At 38.5% G+C, this 25,802-nt stretch overlaps 1 protein-coding gene across 3 annotated transcripts; it reads left to right on the top strand.

Annotated features, from left to right (window-relative positions):
• The first annotated feature begins 474 nt into the window (after positions 1–474).
• tmem184a (transmembrane protein 184a) lies at positions 475–25,762 on the top strand. 3 transcript variants are annotated; one of them, XM_086176522.1, is made up of 10 exons: positions 475–618; positions 717–1,001; positions 1,251–1,472; positions 6,562–6,727; positions 7,675–7,765; positions 11,353–11,428; positions 19,159–19,250; positions 20,921–21,090; positions 21,172–21,369; positions 24,285–25,762. In XM_086176522.1, the coding sequence occupies exons 3-10, from the start codon at positions 1,272–1,274 to the stop codon at positions 24,512–24,514; spliced, it is 1,224 nt and encodes a 407-aa protein (XP_086032648.1). In that variant the 5' UTR covers positions 475–618; positions 717–1,001; positions 1,251–1,271; the 3' UTR covers positions 24,515–25,762. The 3 variants fall into 3 exon arrangements, with proteins under 3 accessions (XP_086032648.1, XP_086032647.1, XP_086032649.1); XM_086176521.1 differs by having other exon boundaries at positions 563–1,001; XM_086176523.1 differs by having other exon boundaries at positions 563–1,022.
• Positions 25,763–25,802: the final 40 nt, after the last annotated feature.

Genomic DNA, 25,802 nt, shown 5'->3' with positions numbered 1-25,802 from the left:
AAAATTAACTTTGTTAGTCACAAAAAGTTAACATAGCCTAATGAGTCATTACATATTTGAGGTGAAAACTGGTGGGCATTATTAGTATTTTTCTTGACTATATCAATGCACTTGGCCAATAGAATGTGCCTTTAATTGTCTCACAATTGGGAAATTTCAATATTAACATCAAAAGAAAATCCTGTCACCTTCGAGGTGACAATTTTAGCTATATTCGAAATATAAGAGTAATAAATTACAAGTATTCATTTGAATGTTTAGATTTTTCCTTCCTTCTTTGATTAAAGTATAACGTACAGTACATCAAGTGCGACATCAAAACAACAGCCAGGGGCAAAACAAAGGAAGTACAAAGAAGAAAAAGAAAAAATCCATATGAAGCAAGTCTCAGGACACCAAAAAATCTTACATAATAGTTTTTCTTCAAAAGGCCGAGTCCTTTTGTTTCTGTGTTTTGCTCGCCAAACAGAGTAACCGATACACAGACGGATCCCGACCGGGCGGCCTTTGGACATCACAGAGATAACGTGGTGACGTCACGGCACCGGCTGAGCCGTGGTCACGTGACAGATTCACCTGTGCCCGACCTGTTTATCATCTCTTTCTCTGTCCAAAGAGGTCTTCCATTATTCGTCTTTGTCGCCTCTCCTATGTTTGACTTTTAAACATTTTGGTTCGATACAACGCGCGACATTTGTTTCTTTTTCTCTTTTTAGGTACCCTTTTTTTGTTCGACTTGTTGCTTTTCGCCCGCGCGTCCTTCGACCTCACGGAAATAGGCCGAATCAGCTACCTGTCTGGAGCCTTTCACAAACAAGGAAGTCCGCCCGGCCGAGCCTCCGCCTTACAAACGACCGCCGCTCGTTGGTAAAACTGAATGTCAAATAGGCCGAATCTTCAGGGCGACGATATTCTCCATGTTTGTCTTATAACGCGGGCCTGTGTCAAACCCCGGGCTGTGACAGAGGAATAACGCTGCCTCGGCGCCGCCCGGGGAGAAGGTGAGCCGTCTGATAAATAAGGTGCATTTCTGAGATCATTAGAGCCGCGCTTCTAAATGTGTGGAGCTGCCTCATTTCCATAAGACTCTTTGTTTTTGATTAATTAATGCAAGAGCAGGTTGTTAGGTGCCCACCAGGTTGTGGGAATAAATCACATGGGAATATGTTATTCACTGAAGACCAGAGGGCAAATGTTCTTAGGTTTCACTAGTGAGCTCTACATTGACTTTGTTGTGTTTCCTGTTGCAGGTGTACATCTCTTTGGAGGACATGGAGGTGTCAGACGAAAACGGTTCAGTTGTTCACCTGGCAGCGCCGATTTTCCCAGACAGGTCGGACCGCTCCAACATGACCATCTTTCAGACAGGCAATGGGTCAATCATAGAGGATCAGATGTTTTTGAACACTGTGGCAGCACAAGCCCTTTCTGGCATATGCGTCTGGTCCGCCTTGCTGATAACATGTCACCAGGTGAGTGTGTGTGTCACTTTACATATCTGAAATGCATCGGTTCTACAAAACCCTGCATTATACCGGTCCGGTGTATGCAGAGACTCACACAATAATTCTGTAATTAAAGACCGTTGGGATCTGACAGACTGCACCACCTTTGCCAGAGGAAAAACAACAAATCTTCAATCCATGAAGGCTTATTACCTTACAGTTTGCTTTAGTAAATTCATTATCTCAGGCCACATTCCTTAAATTCATACTCTCTGTGCCTTATGTCAGTTGAAAATATTTCTCTCAAGGCAGTAATTATTCTTTTACCGTGTGATTGCACTGCCACAATTCATTGCAAGATTGTTTTTCTTACTTTACTGTTCTCACTGGCAATGGAATTAAAATGGAGGAAAGCCTTTAACTAATCAAGTGTGTGTGTGTGTGTGAGTGTGAGAGAGAGAGGGAGCGAGAGAGAGAGAGAGCATGCTTGAGGGCACGGGGGGTTGGGATGCTCAGAATGAATAAATGGCTCAAAACGGGCTGACTTTACCCATAAAACCTCCTACCACCATTGCCAATGAGTGTTTCCTCCTGTGTGAGTGAGTTACCCGCTGTTTGCAGATGATAGCTTGTCATTATGGTTTTATTATTTTGCTGAGAATTCAGTAGGGTGCAGTGTATTATCAGCAGGGAAATCAATTGATATTGAGATAGCATTTAGTGGGATAACAGATGAGTGTTGTTTTCCTGTTCTCTGTGGCTGCACCACTGTAACTGATTTTGTAACTGATTTTAAAAATGCATCACTCTAGCTGGTCAGTGATCACGCTCCTAGAACATATTTATGTTAAAACGCAGAGGGTTCTTGTCTGTTGCATGGCTCCATTTATTGATGAGTAGTCTTTTTTTTTTTTTTTTTTTCTTGTCCAGTATGTTAACATCTTGTGTAATGGGAGAAAGACAAAAACAGTACTCAGGGATCTGTGCCTTCATATCAAGCAAATTACATTGCAACTTTTTCTTCCAGTACCTGTTTTGGTCACAGGCCTCTCCTTTGTCACACAGGGTGAATAAAACGGTCTGCTGAACTTACAATGCTGGTCGTGTTTCATCTGACTAGTCTCAAGAGCCGAAGCTCCTCAATAAACTCACATTCTGAATACTAAATACAAACAGACACTGACCTCAGATCCTCTTTGCCTTAAAGCTGCCAATATGTTTCAGGCCATTAACAATTAGTGTGGCCTATTTCTCAGTGGGTACATGGGACAGTTTGCAACTTCAAGCCTTTGGGATTAGGAGCAACACACTAGATGTGCCTCCTTCATCTAGCTCCATCAAGATGGGCACATTGCACTCTTATTTACTTAAACCAGTGGTAGTAATGGCTTCATTGTAATGATTCTTCTGACTCAAATTATTTTGTCAAAGTAGTGGTGTGAAGTCTATGTGGTGAAGCAGTAATTGGTCTGAGCTGTACTTCAATTTGAGGCCAGTCAGCTACATTGACATTGACTGCTCCACAAAGTAGATATTTTGGTTTCTGTTTTCTTTGAGATCATCCCATAGTTGGGCCAAGACAGATGTTAGAGCCCCTTACCAAACAAATGCCATTATAAGATTATAACTATAAGCTACACCAATTTATCAAGGCCTCTGAACATGAACATGAAACATTCTTTAAAATGCCCAGCTAGCATCAGGCCATGACATCAGTAAATACCATCTTGTTTACCGATAAAAAAACTTCATGAAAACAACAGCAATTAAGACTTTGTAGCTGCTAATATCAGGCCTTTATCTTGAACAGTGTGAATGAGTAAAACTAAGTTCTTAAGTATTTCTCACAAAATGCTCTTAACCTCTTGAAGGATTTATGATAAGCAAAAGGGAATATGTATTACTTATTTAGTCTCTTTAGAATAATTTGATGGGGTGATACATAATTAATTAATGAAGTACATTATGACAGTTTGTAAAAATTGTCCGGTGACCAATGTGATATTTTTGTATGTATATGTAATTGATTACTCTTTTTTAATTTTTGTTATACTTTCAAGAAATTACGGCCTGATAATTTCTACATCTTTAGCGCTGCCAAGTGTCTCCTGATGCCCTTTGTTCTTAAGAACTGCATGTGTGTTCAGCATGACCGCATATATAAAGGAACTCTAGATATCATTTGACTTTGCTATTACATTTGTGAATTGTTTGCTGAAGAGGTCTCATGAGCATTGGTCTGATCTTAAATTTGCAGCCACAAACTGTCAGCGCAGTCTTGTCCTGTTGAATGCAAGATGTGTCTGTGTTTTGGCAGTATCCCAACGGCTCAAGGTGATCAGTTTATTAACAAGGCTTGCTAACAAGCCTTAGGTGACAGAATGGAAAGGGACTGCACTGTTGTACTTTGCACATGGTGTTAAACTTATCTCACTCCGCTCACTACACAGGCCATAATGTGCTCTGTTGGAGATCAGACTGGGTAAACCAGCACAGACTTTATTCCCTTCCAAACCCAAACTGCATGTTCCAGTAATTTAGCGCTTTCCATCGAAGTGCTTTGCACAAGAAGAAATAATAATAAGATGCAATTAAATACAAATCTTTCACCTTTGATCATTTTCACATGGCTACTGGAATTATATAAAGGAAAAAGGTTGCTATGTTTATGTTTTCACTGACTTGAGCTGAAATATTGTTGGGTACCAGCTCTTTATTTTGAGCCGTGGAATTGAAACTGTCCTTTTAAAGTGGTTTTCCATCGGTACTTCAGATAAATCTCTGATATTCCTTGACCTCAGAGAGGGAAGCATCATTAAGCTGAGCCACTTGTGTGAGACTTATGACATTTTGAGCCGTAAGTATGTACTTGCATAATTTATGTTGGATGTACCAATGTATGTGAAACATACTGACACCGTGTAAGTCATATTTCAAAGAGATGAAAGTTAGCTAAGCTCACCACAGAAATGAAGGTTTTCACAGCACATAGTGTTAATTCTATGTTGTGTCTGTCTTTGGTCTAGTTTCTCATTATTTGGACTGTGAGCACATCTCACTGCCAGCCACCTGACTCAACCGACATGCTCAGACTTGTTGCTGATGATGGCATCTGGCAAGGAGAAATAAGGACTAGACAGACATATGTCTTATGTGCTGCCACTCCCTTGCAACATTTGGCCTTTTGGATTGATTCATTTGGACCAGATGAGCAACTTAATAGCATCGTAAATATTTGGACAGTGACACAATCTTCATGATTTGGGGTCCGGATGCCACCACATTGGATTTGAAATTTAACAACTACAACGTAATTGAAGTGCAGACTTTTAAGATTTAATCCAAAGGGTTGAACAAAAATATATGATTAAACATCTAGGAATTGAAGCTATTTTTATACAAACGCTCCTCATTTTAGGGGCTCAAAAGTAATTGGACAAATAAACATAATCCCAAGTAAAATGTTACTTTTCAATATTTTGTTGAGAATCCTTTGCAGGCATCCATGGACACCACCGACTGCTGGGTTTCCTCCTTTGTGACGTTTTGCCAGGCCCTTACTACAGCTATCTTCAGCTGTTGCTTGTTTGTGGGTCTTTCTGCCTTAAGTTTTGTCTTGAGCAAGTGAAATGCATGCTCAATTGGTTTGAGATCTGGTGATTGACTTAGCCATCGCAGAATAATCCACTTCTTTGTTTTAAAAAAACACCTGGGTTGCTTTTGCAGTATGTATACGATCATTGCCCTTCCGTACTGTAAAGCACCATCCAATCAGGTCTGCTGCATTTGGCTGAATCTGAGCAGAAAGTATATCTTGAGAATTCATCCGGCTGCTTCTGTCTTTTGTCACGTCAATAAACAATGGAAGCCATGCATGCCCATGCCATCATACTGCCTCCACCAGGTTCTACAGAAGATGTGGTGTGCTTTGGATCATGAGCTGTTCCAATTCTTCTTCAAATGTTCTTCCTATCATTCTTTTACAGGTTGATCTTATTCTGTCCATAGAATGCTGTTCCAGAACTGAGCTGGCTTCTTCAGGTGTTATTTGGCAAAGTCAATATTCCCTTTCTATTTTTGCACATAGTTCTATGTGTTTTCTGTGAACATCTGTGACTTTACCTGATGGATTGGTCATGCATTCCTTCAACCATTGTAATGATCCATAAAACCTACACAGGTGTGTGAAACCCCTGATAGAAATGATGCACTCTGATGATGTTGCATGGAAAGGTGAAAGTGGAGTGAAAGAGGCTGTCCTCTTTCTAGACCACCCCTCAACTGTATAGATGACAATTAGGATTTTGATCTAGTTTGGAATCTGATCTGATCAGAGTGCGATGCCTCCTCGCACCTTTTTTTTAGACTTGCAAAGCTTTTCTGCACGCTGAGGAAGTGAATGAGGAAGAGCCGCAATGGTGGAAAGGGTTCCGGGCATGATTTGATTTTGAGAAAGCAACCACCTTTTTTGTTAAGTTAGAGCTCAAGCAATATTCTATTCTTGAGTTTCTGGATTGTCTTTATTTGACACTAATCTTCAGACAGCGGGTCCATTATGGCTGGTAAGTATCCTGTTTATAAACCATTAGCATCACATTGACAGGCTCAGCTGATTTTTATCTCATGACGGACAACCTTAAATGGATTGTTGGTCCATTCTTTTCTTTCCAGAAACTTTTTGAAACATCAGTAGGAAATTGATTAACATTCTGGAAACTCACCACTGATGATAATGACATTGATATTAGTAAAAGAGCACTTGTAGACCACTTGCAATACTTCCCTTTCAACTTAAACAGTAAATTTAGCAGCAGGTTAACCAGCAGGTTAGCATCAGACAGATCATGCCATTTGAGTTTTCGAACACCATGTTCATGGTCACTGCATTTTTTGCAAACATTTATCAATAATCTAAATTTTGTTAGATGCTTTTCTTTTCCCAAAGAGTTTTTAGTCTTTACTCCTTGAATTTTGAATTACATAATTTCGATACAGATTTTAGATGTATAAAGTGTACTTAATATTTCTGATCTTTACTGTCTTATTATATATTAATTTCTCATAACCTCATATATATTTTTACATTCCCCCCTTCTCTCCATACTTTTCCTTCTAGATCTACACACACCTTCGATCCTACACTGTCCCCAACGAGCAGCGATACATAATCCGCATCCTGTTTATTGTGCCTGTTTATGCCTTCGATTCTTGGCTCAGCCTGCTCTTCATCAGCAACGACCAGTACTATGTCTACTTTGATTCTGTGCGAGATTGCTATGAAGGTAAGTTCAACAAACCTTCTTTTTGGGCTATAGTTACATAATTTTAAGACTGTCACGATTGTTTGGGTGTGATGCAGTTACAAAGAGCAACAACTCATATTTTCCATGGTATATCAGAAAAGAGGTTACCAGGAAAGAAAAAGAACCGATCCAACCAGTTTTTTTTTCTTCAGAAGACATTGTTCTCATGTTAGAAGACCTTATTGTGCCATTTCTTGAGGGAGTATTTTTAGGGATATCATTTTTCTGCACCCTTGTTTAGAGTAGCTGAAGGGGGAAAACATCCACCAGGTTGGAAAGGTTCTATTTCAAAATGTCCTTTTTTATTTGATAAGCATTTTTTCCAGCACCAAATAGAAATCCATATTTTATTGATAATTGTTGAAACCCCTTTGCAATCAATAGATACCTACTTAAGTTTGAAGACCAAATAACCGCACCAATGGAAAAGATGAATCCTATGCAAAATTGATTACAAGTAGTTTGTGAAAGGAGAAAGAGAGGGGGAATGCATTATTCAAGAGATTAGTTTCCAGTTTGCAGACCAATTTTGTGGCTGATTGATAGTGAAGTGCATCAGAAAGCAGGCAGACTGGAATACCACCACCAGCAACAGCTAAAACACAATCAACCCTCTCTTGACTGGACACCATCAGCATTAGCCTCATTTAATCCCTCTTTAAATAGCAGCAAAGGATTAGGAAGGGATTTCCAAGACACAGAACCCTTAGAAGAGTGTTAATGTAAGAACTGAAACATTTATTGTTCCGTAATGTCGGACTAATTATTCTTTATCATACAAGTTTTGTCTATCTAAATGACTGACCTTTCCAATGAAGTTTTATTTGAAGGTGATGAGAAATTACTGCAGTTTTAATCCAGCAAATGTAGGATGTCAAAACAAGCAACTCAATCCCCCATCTTACCATTTTTTTTTGTTTTTACAGCATTTGTCATTTACAATTTCCTGAGCCTGTCTTTTGAGTATCTGGGAGGAGAAAGTGCGATCATGTCAGAGATTCGAGGGAAGCCCATCCAGTGAGTTCTCTCCCTTTGAACACACCATAATGTGCATGTTTGTGTCATGTTATAAATCATTGTATGTATTGTATGTACATGTTGAATGTTGGTTGTGAATCACCTTTAAACAAAAAACTCCATGTTCCTCACTTTGATGACTGCTTCAGTTTGCTATGATATTGCCTTCCTTGTTGATCAAAAACAGTAAAGATTGTAAAATTCAGGCAGCATATCATAATATCGCAGACATTTTTGATTATGGCTTCTGACATTTGGATTGGAATTATGTTTGAATATCAATTCCAAGCCATTTACCATAGTTGTATTTACTTTTGACAGTTACCCCTTCGAACTGTTGATCAGTCTTGACAGGTTGTGGTTTAATTGCCTGAACTCATCATTTGTAGAGAAGTTTTTATTTGGGCGTGCAAGGTGTACAAAGTTGTTGAAAAGCAATCTGATTTACATAGAAATGAATCATTCTATGCATGGTAACCTTGGGGCAAATAAAGATATCCTGTATTATACAAGTATATGTTCCCATAATCTCTGGATACCTACAGATGTTATGCAAATTGTTAAGTAACAAACTGAAACGTGTCCATGGATATTATAAACATCAGGACAGAATCAAATCATATATTTTATGCATTAGGTTACTTCCCTGTGTTGCTCCTTATTTCACCAAAACATTTCATCTTTTTTCCTCCTCTCTGCCCTGTCCTTCTGTCACTTGCACTTTGGATCTATGATTTTTGTCCAAACCAGTAGTTCCTGAAGGCTTTGACTGTTCATGATTGTATTTGAAATTGACCTGATCAACAATAATAATTAAGCATTGTCTTTCCACGTGATTAGTTTTTAATAAAAATCATATGGGGAAGCTCAGTCTGAATTTCCATTCAACACACTATAGTGAATCCAAAATTAGATGTCCATGCATGTGGGCACCAGGTCTTAGCGGGCTCAAATGCTAGAAGTTTTAAAACAAAAAAATCCAAGTGTAATACTTGATTTAAATGCAGTAACACATATGTATTGTTTATAATCACAAAAAAACAGAGCAAAAAGGTGAACGATCATTAATTATACTGTAGGTATTTGATGTGTCTGCAAGGTGCTTTAAAATCTTGACTCTTGACTTTGTTGCTGGCTATACTGTAAGAAGTGCTCGATTTTATATACAATTGTCTTTTCATAACTTATGCAATAATTTTAAATGTTACAACCTCATTGGATGATAATCTCTTGACAAAAGTGTTAAAAATGTTTTGGAGACACATATACAAATAGGTAGTGTTAATATTTGGTGTAACTGGACGTGTGTGCGTGCGTGCGTGCATGTGTGCGTGAAGAGAAATATACAATAGTTATGGAGCCTTATATTTCTTTGCACGAGGTCAAAATCCTAAAGAAACAAGCTCAATGTTATTGTGTGCGTGCATCTTGGAGATAAAATCGTGTGTCTTGGTGATGACAACACACAAACAAAATCACCTTCTGCCTTCACAAAAAACACATGTTAAAGATCAAACCAAAGGAGAACATTTTGCAGACATATTAAATGAAATGCTGAAATATCCTGTTGACATAAGTATTCAGACCCTTTACTCAGTACTTAGTTGAAGCACCTTTGGCAGGGGATTACAGTCGTCAGTCTTCATGGGTATGACGCGACAAGCTTTGCAAACCTGGATTTGGGGATTTTCTCCCTGCCTCTGCAGATGATCTCAGGCTCTGCCAGGCTGCATGATGACCAACTGTGGACAATCATTTCCAGGCTCTCCAGAGAGTTTTACAGTGGTCTTTGCAGTGTCTTTAGGTTCCTAGTCCTATTTAAAGATTAATCAGATTCTGAATGATCTTAAGTTGATTTGATTTAAGGAGCTCTGTTCATTCGTGCAAAGCCATATAAAAAAAAAAATCATGTAATATTTTGACACCCTTTCTCCACATCTTTGTACTACATGGTAGTCAGTTGGAATAGATATGTGTGTTTATTATGCAATTACAGGTATTGAAGTGTGAGTCTGTTTTTGACATTTCGTATAATAAATTTTAAACGTGCTGCTAAACATCAACTTTATGTATTACAATTCTTAATATAGAAGAATGAACAGATGTTACTGATGTTGTATCCAGTTCCAAATTTATTTCTCTCTTAGAAGATTTTCCATGGTCCTGTCTATTCTCTCTATTGCCGCTGCTGAATGGCATACATGGATGGTACTGGGCAGTTTATGAGCAGGCTTGTTTCCCCCAGACTAGATTTTTTTCTTTTTTATTTATTTATTTATTTGTTTATTTGTTTTTTAATCGAGGCCAAACAGTTCAATCTAGTTTTCATCAGACAAGAGAATCTTGTTGTTCACAGTTCACAGCTTTTCTTGTGCCTTTTGCAAAGTCTAAGCAGGCTTTCCTATGTCTTTCCCTTTGGAAAGACTTCTGTCTGGACACTCTACCACAAAGCCAGATTAGTGCTGCAGTAATGGTTAACTGTCAAGAAGTTCTCCATTCTCCTCACAGGATCTCATGAGCTCTGCCAGGGTAGGATTCATGGTTATTTCCCAATTACTCAACTTGTTTAAACCTCTTTGAAATCAATTTTACAGTATGTCGATATTAGACCAATTCTAAACTGTCACATTTCTTGGAGGAAAAAAAAAATGAATTCCATCAAACCAGAAAAGAAGTTACACCTCATATGCACGAGTACTTTTCTCTGCTGGTAGATTGATATATTTTGAAGGCTGATCGAGTACAACAAAATAGAGAACAGAATTGATTGAATTTATTTCCCTGCTTCATTTAGATTTTGTCCACGTTGCATTTGAAATTGTTCTTGTTGCATTTGTGTGCCTGAATATCAGTTAACTTTTGACAGTGCTTTAAAAGAAGAAAGAAATCTAGCACATTTAAAGAAATAACATGCATACTCATTGGATTGGTACCAACATAATGAAAAACAGCAGTAACTTTAGGGTATAATGTTAAAATTCTCTGCAGCTGAATCAGACTCATTGGGAGTGCTTATTTTTTAAATGAGTCTGACTTTATCTTAATCTCCTGTTTTTCTGCTGCAGCCCTGAAAGCATTAAATCATGCCAGCCAAAATTAAAGATTCAGTCACAGTTTTACCCAAGCTAGTGTTCACTGCACAGCTGTTGTACTATTTTCTTTTTTTTATTTTCCTGTTAATTCTGCTGATATGCTTTACATATTTTGACTTTCCCAAGTTATGTGATGATGAATTAATAATGTGGCAGCATTGTTTGGCCCCCTTACTTCCTCACTGGCTTTGCAATGGCAGTGAAAGAGTCTCTGGGTGTTAGATGATCTATTTTACCTGATTGCCCACACCAGAGGAGGAGGTGTCAAGTAAAAGTCTGTTTGTACCTCACTAGGCTCTCTCTGCTTGGGCCTCCTTTGCAATCTTAATCTGTCTAACCCCTAGATTGTAGTTGGTCAAATATTTAATAAACTGAGACATGTTGTCTTCTGTAAAAATGTCAGTCTCCAGTGCACATTTTGTTCCAGTGACATTGTGTAATAGTTGGCCTGAATTTTCAAGCATTTTAATCATTAGGAATCCTGTTGTCTTTTAGGTCAAGTTGCCTCTATGGTACCTGCTGTCTCGTTGGAATGAGTTACTCCATCGGCTTTTTGAGATTCTGCAAACAGGTGAGTTTCAATCATCTCCTTATCTCACCCCGAGATGTTCCTGCATCAGGCACTTGAAATAAATACACACACAGGGAATATCGCATACATCAAATTGTCATAAAAGAAGGCAACCAATACCGGGCTGCAAATTACCATTCTGCCCAAGTCTCCAGACTGCTGAAGATGACAGCTGTTATAATTGGCTCTGTGCTTTTCAGAGGATAACATCCACTGGTTTTAAAAAATGAAAACAAAAGCAATTTAGAGCAAGTGAAACCTGCTTGATGATAAACACAGAGCAGTGAAATGAGCTATCAGATCTGAGCCCCTTCTCAGTGTCTTGGGATGCTACACAAGCTCACCTTTGAACACTAATGGAAACGGAAACAGTGTTATGAATTCAAAACAGGATGGATGATTATTTGTTTATTATTTTAAATAGTGAGTCATAAACTCGTAATGTACACTGACATGCATCTTTCATCATGTCTTTTACAATAAACACCATGAAAAATATCTGTGATGTTTATAAAATGGGAATGTTCACATATAAATCCAAGTGTGTTCAAAAGTATAGGAATTATAAAAGTTTAGAACAGGACAAAAATTTCCCAATTTAGTATTACATTGTAATGCTGTTTGCTGAAGAAACACTGTGAGTTTCACTGACATCTAGCAGTCAAGTTCCAAACTGCACTCATCCAAAACTGAAAAGACCATGCGTGGTGGCCCAGTAGACACATTTCTTCACATGCTATTGTCCAAATTTGGGTTCCTTTTGGGTTGTAAAACATCTTATACTCATAATTTATTTTTAACATCTGAATTTTCTATATTGTCCTGGTTTGTTATCCTCAAATACACTATATAGTCTTAGATTTGACTTGTCATTCATGTCATCCATTTCAGTTTGTGTCAAACTCTTCCCTTATTATCACTGAAACCGTGACTTTAAATTTCCCTTAGACTTTGTTAAAATGCAGTTTAAATAACTATGCCCCCACCTAAACCTAAATCCACATGGAACCATGTACATAAAACTAAAATATTTAACAGTAAAATATGATTTGTCAAGCAATCATTCTCAGATAGTCAACAATATCTGTAGAAAATATCAAGGCAAACATTCAATTTTGTAGTCTGTTTGCTTTTCAGCCAGAAAACGGCACTCATGCTGTGACCAGAACAACATTTAGAGATGTACACAACCTGTTTAATTTCATAGCTGTCAGCAGGGAATGTTCATAGAACCAAAGACACCAGCTGAGTTGTTCCCCCTTTTCCTTTTTTTTTTTTTTTTGCATTCTATTTATGACAATACAATTTCATGACAACTATATTGTGGTATCGTATGTGTTTTAGACTAGCAGCCTGCCGGGTCAAGATCAACTCTCTTATAACATAACCCAGTGTTTCATTATGTCACCCTTATTTGAAAATTCTTTTGAGATGAAAAGCAATTTAAAAGAAGTATATCCTGCACTTCTCATGGCTGCCCAATGCTAGTTTTCATCTCCTCCTCATGACACAGATGCTTATCGAAACGTGTAGATGTTAGAGGTTGAGCAGCGATGTTCTCCTGTTAGGCTTCCTGTCCCTTTCTTTTTTTTTTTTTTTTTTTTTTTTTTTAAAAGCAGTCAACCAGCTTATTCTTGCCTTTCAATGATTGAGCTTTTTGAGGAGCTTCACTAATGATATCTTCGCCTGTCACCAAGTAACTTTTTTATTCATGCTTTTTTTTCCCAACACTTTAGTGTCCCTGTCTCCACTTTTTTGAAAAGTTACAGAACAAACCTACAGTATATTTTGATATAAAAGAAGTTAAAGCAATACACTAAATACATATCCCCTTTGTGCTGTTTGCATTTGAACTGATTTGTCAAAAAAGATTTTACTTTCTGATCTTTGGCTTCCCTAGTAAAATGTAATAATTGCTTGGGTACCCTTTTCTGGAGTCACAGATCCTGAATGCCATGATTTTACCTAATACGAACAGCTGCTAGCTCATCAAGGGCAAAATAACCCTGAAATGTGAAATCTTTGTTGATGTGTTCTTAATGGATAACTGAAATGTACCATTATATTGATCACAGGTGTTGTGGCTTGTTATGGAATTCAAAATCACTGTTTTCTCATAAGGAAACTCCCAAATGAAGCAGACAAGTCCTGTCCTCAATGGAGGTATAATATATGTAGTATTTCATTACCAATAAGGGAAAGCAAGCAAACTGTTTGAAGATGAGATAGAAATTTGTTAAAGCACATCTGAAAGGCCTTGCTCTGTTTGTGGGCAAATAACATTAACTTTCTTTATGCTGTCTTCATTTTGTGATTAAAATGAAAAATGAATCACTGACATGAAAAACAGCCTGGAGTTAAGGGGGCTCGGTGATAAGGTTGCAGGATAAGCTGCTCTTGTACCTCAAACTTGTTTTTGACATATTGATTTTTTTAAGTCTTTTTATCAGGAATGGGACATGGTACGGCCTTCATTTTATTTTTTTAACTCTGCAGTGAGTTGGACCCTGGGGTGACAGAGGTTCAAATACATGGGTAAGAATCCATGTGCATGGGGTCAGTCAGGTGCAGCAATAAAGGAGGTATTTGTTACTGGCCGGAACATTAAGCCCTGGTGAACACATGAACTCCTTTCTACTGACAAAGTAAATAAGTTATATGTCTTTTGAAAATGGTATATGTTATGGTAAAAGTGGAATTGCTGAATATCTTCAGTATTTCAATATCTTCGGTATTTCAGTTCAGTTCCCTGTCATAATTTTGATTTCTGGAGCATAATCATTGGTAAACTTAAGGTAGGCACCATGATTTGGGTCACTTTTGCATCTTACTTATAAATCAGTCCAGCTCATCACTAGTCAAAAACATTAACAGTATCTTGAGACTTATTAGCAGTTCATTGTATGAATGAATATTTAATGTTTCTGTTCCTTATGTTCTCTAGACAATTCCTTTTGAAGATAGATATAAAAGGGCCGGAAATGGTGCACAAGTGTAGATCAGACAGATGCAGATGATTTTATGGGACTGTGAATTAGTGTGAAAATAGAATTCCAAATATAGTTGGTTGGGGTTATTGAGGAGACTATCTTGATTGCAAATCATTACCTCTATATTTTTTAGAATACCATTCCTTAATGAGAGGTAATTGATATAGTACAATAAATATATGAAAAGAGCACTTTCTATCAAAGTGGTGTATAAGTTAGAATGGGAAGTGGATTTCTTTTGTCCTCTGCCCAACTGTGTTCAAACAGCGAACACCAAATTCTCCAAGCAGAAGCAATGTGATTTGAGGCCTGTTGACTCAGTGATTGACCTCCATTGATCGGTGCTCTTTTGCTTTGAGAAGGAAGATTAAGTTGGTCAGAGGTTCTCTAGTTATTTTCAATTCATATTCAGTTAAACACTCAGCCTTCAAACTGGGCATCATCTGATTACCGTGAATAAATGTAATCATTTAGCCATGGCATGACTTTTTTTTTTTAAACACACTCACAGGCTCAGAAATGTTCGGACAGTGACACAATTTTCATGATTTGGGGTCTGCATGGCACCACGCTGGATTTGAAATGAAACAACTACAACAGAATTGAGTGCAGACTTTCAGGTTTAATTCCCAGGGTTGAACAAAAATATTTACATTAAACATCTAGAAATTGAAGCTATTTTTACACAAATGCTCCTCATTTCAGGGGCTCAAAAGTAATTGGACAAATAAACACAACCCTAAGTAAAATGTTACTTTTCAGTGTTTTGTTGAGAATCCTTTGCAGAAAAATGCTGGGTTTCCTCCTTTGTGATGCTTTGCCAGGCCTTTTCTGCAGCTGTCTTCAGTTGTTGCTGGTTTGTGGGTCTTTCCGCCTTAGGTTTTGTCTTGAGCAAGTGAAATGCTTGGTTGGTTTGAGATCTGATGATTGACCCGGCCATTGCAGAATATTCCACTTCTTTGTTTTAAAAAAAAAAAACACCTGGGTTGCTTTTGCTGTATGTTTTGGATCATTGTCCATATATCTATGAACCACCGTCCAATCAGGTCTGCTGCATTTGGCTGAATCTGAGCAGAAAGTATATCCCTATACACTTGAGAATTCATCCGGCTGCTTCTGTCTTTTGTCACATAATCAATAAAACACAAGTGACCCAGTGCCATTTGAAGCCATGCATGCCCACGCCATCATACTGTCTTGACCATATTTTACAGAAGATGTGGTGTGCTTTGGATCATGAGCTGTTCCAATTCTTCATCAGACTTTCTTCTTCCTATCATTCTGGTAGAGGTTGATCTTAGTCTCATCTGTCCGTAGAATGCTGTTCCAGAACTGGGCTGGCTTCTTCAGATGTTTTTTGGCAAGGTCAATTCTGGCCTTTCTATTTTTGAGGCCACGCCTTGAGGTGAATCCTTTGTATTTACTCTCATGAAGTCTTCTTTTTATGGTAGACATATATACTGATACACCTACTTCATGGAGTGTGTTCTTCACTTGAGAGGATGTTGTGAAGGGGTTCTTCTTCACCATGGAAAGGATTCTGCAATCATCCACCTCTGTTGTCTTCCATGGATGTCCAGGCCTTCTTGAGTTCCCAAATTCATTATTTTTATCTTGACTGTTGATTTGGCCACTCTTAACATTTCTGTTATCTCTCTGATGGATTTCTTCTTTTTTTCAGCCTCAGGATGGTCTGTTTCAGCTCCATTGAGAGCTTCTTTTACTGCATGCTGTGTGTTCACAGCAACAGCTTCCAAAAGCAAACACCACACCTGGAATCAACTCCAGACCCTTTAATTGCTTAATTGATGACAGGTTACCGAGGAAGAGCCCATGCAGCCTTGTTATGTTTTTTTGCATCCTTCTGAGTCAGTTGTCCACTTACTTTAGGTCCTTTAAAAAGGGGCGGCTGTAATTCCTACACCCTGAGAGACTGCACCTTAAGCCAATGTTGATTATATAATAATATATAATATCCTGAATATGTTTTTGGAAATAGCCAAAATAACAAAACTTGTGTCACTGTCCAAATATTTGTGTTTGTGTGTCTGTGTGTGTGTGTGTATGTTTTGGGCAAAAAAGTATTTAGTCAGCCACCAGTTGTACAAGTTCTCCCACTTAAAAAGATGAGAGGTACACTTCAAGTATGGGAGACAGAATGTGAAAAAAAAAATCCAGAAAATCACATCTGATTTTTAAAGAATTTGTTTGCAAATGATGGTGGAAAATAAGTATTTGGTCACCCACAAACAAGCAAGATTTCTGGCTCTCACAGACCTGTAACTTCTTTTGTAAGAGGAGCCTTAGTCCTCAGCATGTTACCTGTATTAATTGCACCTGTTTGAAAAGGTTATCAGAATAAAAGACCCCTGTCCACAACCTCAAACAGTCACACTCCAAACTCCACGATGGCCAAGACCAAAGCGCTGTCAAAAGACACCAGAAATATAATTGTAGACCTGCACCAGGCTGGGAAGATTGAATCCGCAATAGGTAAGCAATAGGTAAGTGTGGGAGCAATTATTAGAAAATGGAAGACCTACTAGACCACTGATCATCTCCCTTGATCTTGGGCTCAAGATTTCACCCCGTGAGGTCAAAATGATTAGAAGAACGGTGAGAAAAAATGCCAGAACCACATGGGGGGACCTAGTGAATAACCTGCAGAGAGCTGGGACCAAAGTAACAAAGGCCATCATCAACAACATACTATACCACAATGGACTCATCCTGCAGTGCCAAGAGTGTCCCCCTGCTTAAGACAGTACATGTCCCGGCCCATCTGAAGTTTGCTAGAGAGCATTTAGATGATCCAGAAGAGTATTGGGAGAATGTCTTATGGTCAGATGAAACCAAAATAGAACATTTTTATGTAAAAGCTCATCTTGTCTTGTTTGGAGGAGAAGGAATGCTGAGTTTCATCCAAAACACCATATCTACTGTGAAGTATGGGGGTGGAAACATGCTTTGGGGCTGTTTTTTTCTGCAAAAGGACCAAGAAGACTGATCCAGGAAAGAATGAATGGGGCCGTGTAGTAAGAGGTTTTGAGTGAAAACCTCCTTCCATCTGCAAGGGCATTGAAGATGAAATGTGGCTGGGTCTTTCAGCATGACAATGATCCCAAACACACTGGGCAACAAAGGAGTGGCTTCGTAAGAAGCATTTCAAGGTCCTAGAGTGGCCTAGCCCCATAGAACCCCATTGAAAATCCGTGTTGCCCAGCAACAGCCCCAAAACATCACTGCTCTAGAGAAGATCTACATGGAGGAATGGGCCAAAATACCAGCAACGGTGTGTGAAAACCTTGTGAAGACTTACAGAAAACATTTGACCTCTGTCGTTGCCAACAAAGGGTAAATATAAAATCAGACTGATTTTCTGGATTCTTTTCTGCAGTCTGTCTCCCATAGTAGACGTGTTCCTATGATGAAAAATACATGCCTGTCTCATCTTTTTAAGTGGGAGAACTTGCACAATTGGTGGCTGACCAAATACTTTTTTGCCCCTGTGTGTGTGTGTGTGTGTGTGTGTGTGTGTGTGTGTGTGTGTGTGTGTGTGTGTGTGTGTGTGTGTGTGTGTGTGTGTGTGTGTGTGTGTGTGTGTGTGTGTGTGTTTGTGTGTGTGTGTGGCTTAATGCTATGACAAAACCTAAAGGAAATGCATTTCCCTTGCAAGCTGAACTGTCAGTGGCTGCAGATGACAACCTTGGATATTCCAAGACCTATGGCATTCCAAGACAGTACAATATAGATTTTATACAGCAGAAGATAGATTTTAAAATCCAATTGTTATCAAGTCGAAACTATACATTACTGTATTGTGATATATAATATGCTGAGGAAACAAGTAAAAATCATACATAAACAGTTGGTGAATATTTGCTGTCAGTGAATTATTGAAGGGGGGGTGGGGTATCGAAATGCCTGAGGTTATTTAAAGCAGGGAATTGGTGATTACGAGTTGATTTAGTATGTATTTATATGGAAAATTGCACGCTTCATGAAAACTACCTGCTGGCAACACTAGACGGTCAGATATTTATCACATTGATGTGCATATTTTTTTTAATTGACATTAGCAGCTGTCTAGTTTGTTTGCATGGTTGAACAGATGGAGCAGACCATGTTTCCCTTAGGTTTTATGAATGTTCATTGTGCTTGATATAGTAAAATTTATTTATTTTTATCTATTTTGTTTAAGTTTTTTTTTTTTATTTTGAAAATATCTACAGTGACAATCTGGCACCAGAACAGGCACAATAAGCAATTACAAGTGAAAGCTTAAACATACTCTAGTCACGTTAATGATTGTTGATGCTATTTTGTCAAACCTGACAACTTTTAGCAATCTCAGAAGCTCCTTCCGGCCAATCTAGTTTAACACTCTTGACATGTTGCCACGGCAATGATTGGAGTTTAGAGCAGCCTCTGTCAAATTGGTTAGTTCAAGCTTCAGTTCACATCGGAGGACACCTGTCCTTCAGTCTAATATTGCATGCAGGCCACAGCGCCATTCTCCATCCTGTCAGCTCAGTCTGTCCCCACTGACATCAGTTTTGTTTAATTCTGGAATTGAAGGCGAGTTGATTTTATCTGATTTGAGAAGATGTACTTTTCTTACTCTTTAACTAGTGTGTTTTTAGATCTTGCAAATTACCATCATCCTGCTTCTTAAATCTTTTTTTTTTTTTTTTTTTGCCTTTTTGCATTTCTCATTCTGACTTGTCATATGTTCTGTAGGCGACTCTCCAGTTCTGTGTTGTCAAACCCATCATGGCCGCCATCACCATCATCCTGCAGGCTTTTGGCAAATACCATGACGGAGATTTTAAGTGAGCAGCACCTCTCTTTGGATTAATTTATTATGACTTTCTTGTGCATCCATGACATTGCCAGTAGGCTTGTTTACTGCTTGTTGCACACTAACAACTAACTTGCAGTTAGTTATGCTGCACCATTTGGTTGAAAACATATAATAGGAATGCATTCAAGGAAGTCTTTCAGTAGGTCATAAATGTTTACATAACCTCAAAGAGGAATGAACAGTTCAGTAGTTCAGGCCATTGTGTTTTATGACCTTATTTTGGCCATTACAAGGAAATAAAGTTACATTATGATGAACACACAATACCAGGTTTTATATAATGATTAATTGACATTTTAATGCCTAAACAGCATGGTAACGGACACAAATTAAATATCGACATGAGCCTGTTGAGAACACGGAGTAATCTGTAAGCTACTGTTGTGTTGTGAGTTCTTTTTATTTTCCCTCCCATCGATTGAACTTGTACGAGTCCTCCCTTTTCACTTTCTCCCCAGAATAACAACTGAGACAGCCCCACCTTTCTCTATAGAAGTGCACAACCAGCTCATCCACTGATATTGAGCTTTGAGAACTTGACTTCGCCCCATGTGACAACATAGTCTGTCTGCGTTACTCTGATGTAATGATAGTTTGTCAAATTGTACCTGCATATTCCTTACGCACAATGATTTATTCTGTTGTCAAGCATTCAGATGTCAAAAGGCCCTATCCTCCTAGATGAAATGTAATATGTTTTTATCATTTAAGACTGTTTTCCATTGACTTCTTTGCATCTGCACAACCATGGAGGTAGACTCCAAGTGGACTGATAAGAGGAGAAATGGAGCTGAGATCTGTTAATTCTAGTTGAGCGTGGTCTAAAAAATGTAATACTGCAGATGTCCCCCCCAACTGTGTTAAGAGTATGGAACTGAAATGCCTTGATTCTCAGTGGAATCACATTATTATAAGGGGAGATGAATTGTTTCATTTCATCGAGTTTCCACTAGATTCAAGTGATTTAAAGGCTCGGGGTAGAGTACAAACTGGCAAATCTAATTTAAGTGTGCTTTCTGCCACCCCAGACATGCCAGTAAGGGTTTCAACAGAATATGGAGTGGGTAATATTTTCAATAAAACTGCCCTAAAGTGTAATAATATGCTCTAAAAACCATCTTCCCATATAAAGACTATTTTTAGGAGGTGTTATCTGCTGCTTGTTTCTTAATTCTTTATTGTTAATGCTGTGGCAGTACTGTGATGATTAACTGTATTTTTAACTGTCATACTTTCAACCAAGCATACACTCTCACTCCATTTTGCATGGAAGTAATTAGTGCATTCAGTACCAAATGAACAGACTGACAGAAACAGTGACAATGAAATTGTCTTTCAGATGCATTCTGTAAATCAAAAGGCTGTGCACAAACAGGCTTTATTGGCTTCTTGTTGAGATAAGAGCATAAAGGGTAACATTTCCTGTTGCTCTTGCAATATAGCTTTTTTTTCTCCTTTACGATAACAGTCGACTGTTTTTCACTCCTTGGCCAATGCGAGATTTCCAAGCCTGCTGTCATGATAAGGGAGAAATTATTATTTCCAGACATAGGATACTCGTGGTTATGTTTCTATGTATTATTTAATGTAGGTAGTTGCATTGATAACTGGGATTTTTCAATCTCTGCTTCTTTACAGTGTATATGGAGGTTACCTATACATCACCATTATCTACAACTTCTCAGTCAGCCTGGCCCTCTATGCACTCTTCCTCTTTTTCTTTGCAACAAGTGACCTACTTAGGCCGTTTGAACCAGTGCTGAAGTTCCTTACCATCAAATCTGTCATCTTCTTATCCTTTTGGCAAGGTTTGTCTTTGATTCTTATGATTTGTTTCAGACTCATTGGTGAAGAGAGAAGTGTAAATGTATTTGCGTGATACTTTGCAGGTATGGTCCTCGCCATTCTTGAACGCTGTGGTGTCATCCCTAATGCACTTTTTATTGATGGACAAGAAGTTGGTGCTGGCACGGTGGCCGCTGGGTGGCAGAACTTCATCATCTGCATCGAAATGTTCTTTGCCGCCATTGCCCTCCGATATGCGTTCACCTGTACAGTTTACCAGGAGAAGAAAAACGATGTGCCAGGTGAGTAAAGTTTTTTTAAAAAGCTAGCAGAAGCTCTTGGCCTGATCCCTTTCTCATTCCCTCTTCATCCTCTTAAAATGTTTTCACATGTTCTAGAGTGTTTGTTTGTGTATTATTTAATCTTCCTTGGCTGAACCAGAGAATATACAAGGTGTATTGAGGTATTGCATCTTCAATAACCCCTCTACCCTTTTGCAACAATCTCAAAGAAGATAAATATAAAGTGTTATTTATGGTTGGGCATTTTTCAGCTGTATTTTGATAGTTGTGTCTGGTTTTTATGTATAGTCACATAGATGCAGAGCAGAGAGATGGAGAGGTGGCGTGCAGTAAAGGGGTAGGATGGAACTGAACCCATGATACTGTGGCATATTTGCTACTGGGGCTCCCTCACAGATTTGTATTTTTTAAAACTGTTGCAGTGTTTTGTTTTTGTTTTTTCAAGTCACGTCGTAAGTCAGTGGGTGTTGCCACTAGCCTGAGGGTTTCTTTGGTACCTGTGGATCAGAGGACAGTTCCTCCTAAAGCAGAGTTGAGAAAAATGAAGGGGAATTGAAAGCCTTAGTACAACACCTAGCAGGGAGGCAACGCAACCTTTAACATCAATGCTATTTGCAAACCGAGACAAATGGAATCCAAGAGAAAAGCCTTTAGCTGTGAGATCAATCATTTTGGCCTCTTGTGCTCCAGCCTGTCCATTCTTTTCACCAGCTACGACGTGTGTTATTGTTTGTCAAAAACTCTGTAATATTCTCTATTTAACATACGTTTAACGTACTTAATAGCATCTATTACTTATCATTAGGAGAAATTATCACACACTCAGTGCCTATCATACAGAATGATGAAAGGTCACAGTAGCAACACAATAGGTCAAATTAACACTCTGAATATAAATGTTATCTTCTGCCTGTTTTAATGACTAATTACCCTGCAAATAATCACATGGTGTTTACTCCCCAGTTGAAGGCAGAAGCAATGACCCACTATTAAACTCCCCCTCCGAGAGAAAGAGGCTGAAGAGTCATTGTTTTTTAAAGTTCATTCAAACTGAAAGTAAGAGTATAAGACATCCATCCATCTTCTGCTGCTTATCCAGCACTCAGGGTCGCGGGGGATGCTGGAGCCTATCCCAGCTGGCATTGGGCGAGAGGTGGAGTACACCCTGGACTGGTCGCCAATTGCAGGGCCATATATATAGACAAACAACCATTTACCCATTTTTTTTTTCCAATTCACCTGGGATGTGGGAGGAAACCGGAGAACCCAGAGGAAACCCATGCAGACACGGGGGGAACATGCACATCCGCATAGAAAGGTCCCCTTGTCGGAATTGGGTCCTTCGTGCTATGAGGCTGAAGCGCTAGCCACTGCACCACCATGCCACCCGAGTATAAGACGGAAGGTTCATTAGTATGCTTTGCATTTTCAGTAGCCTCACTAAATACTGGCCGTCATGTGTAGTATGCATGTTTGTTAAGTTGAGTTGTATCTAGGAAGTTCTATGCATTTCAGGAAGACCTCCATGCCTTTAGGGCAATTGACATAGCAGCCAAGCCATGTAGTTATACTATCACATGATGAACACGGCCCTCATTGTTAACACGTCACTCCATATATTGGACTGAGGGCAAATGCTATGCTACAGCGAATTACTATCACTTCCAGGGGTATAAAATTGGATTGCCAGGTGGAAAAGACTGCAGCTAACTGGTAGGAATACTAACATCAGTAGAACTCTTTTCCACAAAATACACATTTTTTAGCATAAAAACAACTAATTTCTTCCCTTTTTTTTTTTTTTTTTAATCTTTGGCTCACATTGAATGTATCTGTCCTCTTTTTTAAGTAAATGGCCTTAGCATTTTGAAGAGGTTTCCTTCTGGGATTTAGTTTCATTGATCCAAATACCCGGTTCCTTTGTCATTTGAATGTTTTGTTAAGAACATCAAGAGCTGTGATCTGATGCTGCACCTCCACCCACAGGACCTGTGTGCCATTGCAGGGGGTGCCGCACATGTGGCCCTCCCCATGTCCAGGCACAGACTTAGTAGACTATGCCTTACTGCGCCCCCAGCCAATCTTGCCCTTCCTTTAGCTACTCCTCAAAAGCCAATCCTGACAGCAGAGTCAGTGACCGTTGAACAGGTTTTTTTTTTTTCTTTTTCTTTTTTTTTTCATAGTATTCCATTTTTGTGCACTGGTAAATTCATTCTAATTTTCCAGTTTTTCACTAACTTCAAGTCGAGAATCTCTTTTGTTTTGTACTTTTCTTTTTCTGTGTAAACATTTTTTAGACCTTTATAATCATTCAAAGAATATATTTTGATGTAAGACATTTTCACAAGCTTGCTTTCACATTATAAGAGGCTTCTATTGGTGCTTAATACACTTAGCTGGTGGCTTTCTACCTCAGTTCCACCGTAGTGTTTCAAGGTGAATGTCTTATCACACACCTCTTGTGTTCTCCTGACTGTGGAATGAGAAATTCGCACAACACATGACATTTCATAAACTTCCAATTAAATACCCAACATTTGTATTGACTTGATATACTAGCTTTGTATGCTTCGCTAAACAGTCAGTAGACCAAATAATATCTACAATAAATAATCTTAAAAAAAATAATAATGCTTTTTTGTTGGTAAGTTTGGACATTGCTCAATTAGGTCATGCAGCTCACACTCTTATCCAAGTTTGTGCACAATCCGTCTCTGGCATCCCATCTTTTGATCACACATCAATCAAATATATCACACTATGTATTGAAAACATTTCATTCTTTCCAAATTCTTCTCATTTTACTTTAAGTGAACTTTGTATTCTCTTTATACAAATGCCAGGTTTCTTCACATAGTTTCAGTGCCTTAATGACACATTTGTGTCCACTGTCCCTGTATTCTGTTTTTCTGCAGAGAATATGCCCCCCATGCAGAGTATCTCCAGTGGACTGAAGGAGACTATTAACCCAGGAGACATGGTGCAGGATGCCATCCACAACTTCTCCCCAGCCTACCAACAGTACACCCAACAGTCTACCCAAGAGGTCATCCAGCCCTGCCCGAATGGAAAAGTTGTCAATGGCACCAAAGGCTCCCGCAAGTCAGATAAAGTCATGCTGATCACATCCGATGATGAGTTCTAGGGAGTTTTAAGGAGCATGCATGTGTGCTACTTCCAACCTGGTCCACGGTAGGGGTGGCAAATAGTAAAAGAAATCTGGAACTCTTGATTGAAGATATGCATTTGTCATCGTCCTAGGATTGAAACAAAGGTCACTTCTCTATTACTGAATAATCAAAGTAATGAGATGAGCTTTTGTCTTATAATCGTTTTAAAACTGATTTCTCAGTGACCACAGACCTGATCCGTCTTCATCCTGGCAGGACCAACTACAGGGAAATGTCATTACCTTCACAGTGTCCGAGAAGTCTGGAGCTTATTCATTTTTTTCTGTAACTGAAGCTGCCTACTTCCATTGTCTGTCTCTATGACCGTTCTTAATCTGACCACGTGAGGTGCATTTAATCCAATCCTCGTTGGTTTCAAAGCATACAAGTTTAACGTGCATCTGCTGGCAGGAAGCAAGGAAGGCAGTAACCTCTGGGAAAGAGACTACATGGACTGTCACTGGCATCCACTTGTCTAAAGTGTTCGCAAGCAAGTATTTCCGAGCTATCTTCGGCCAGGTTTCCTGACAATGTAAGAAATTTTTAGAACATTTGTTTTAGAACGGGTATATTAGTTTGTACATAGTCTTTCTATGAAATCCTTGGCATCTGCTGTACGCAAATTGGACAAATCTAACCCTACAAAGTGGGAGTTGGTTTTCTTGTTTGTTTTCACTGTATTGTATGATTCACTGAAACCAGGCATTAATTTTTATATAGCTTTGTACTTTTGTTAATTTGTTTGGCAAAGTCTTTGTGTTTTGAGATCACTATTTATGTAACAATTCCATATTCCAGGGATTATGTTTTTTACAAAACACACACACACACACACACACACACACACACACACAGACAGACACATATATATATATATATATATATATATATATATATATATATATATATATATATATATATATATATATATATATATGTCTGTGTGTGATTGAACAGAATTTTATGTAATTCCAAAATGCTTTGTGTATGAATTTGAGTTCAGACCAACTTGCTATATGTAGTGCATGTAGTTTTAAACAGTTGGAAGAAATGAAAATCTAGCGTGGATTGACTTGCAGTATTTTTTCTTCCCCTTTGCTTTATCATTAAAAATGTTCTAATCATTCCAATAAGAGTGTTAAGTAATGTCAGTTCTGACGCCCTCTTGTGCCAAAGGCAGTAATGTGTCAGTCATGAAAATAAATGTTTTCTTGTGAAATTGATATTGATCTGAGTAACAGCGCATTTCAATGAGAAATAAGT

This window comes from Fistularia commersonii, chromosome 28 (genome assembly GCF_037954325.1).
Source record: "Fistularia commersonii isolate RoL2024-O1a breed Wild chromosome 28, RoL_Fcom_v1.0, whole genome shotgun sequence".
Classification (NCBI taxonomy): Eukaryota; Metazoa; Chordata; class Actinopteri; order Syngnathiformes; family Fistulariidae; genus Fistularia; species Fistularia commersonii.
Note: the sequence above shows the minus strand (reverse complement) of the source record. Positions and strands in the feature narration are given on the sequence as shown.

Excerpts from the sequence above, each read along its gene's own strand:
- tmem184a (XM_086176522.1), top strand. The coding sequence starts at position 1,272 with ATGGAGGTGTCAGACGAAAACGGTTCAGTTGTTCACCTGGCAGCGCCG. Across the intron at positions 6,728-7,674 it reads TGTGCGAGATTGCTATGAAG|CATTTGTCATTTACAATTTC; the intron begins GTAAGTTCAACA and ends TTGTTTTTACAG. Across the intron at positions 19,251-20,920 it reads TACCATGACGGAGATTTTAA|TGTATATGGAGGTTACCTAT; the intron begins GTGAGCAGCACC and ends GCTTCTTTACAG.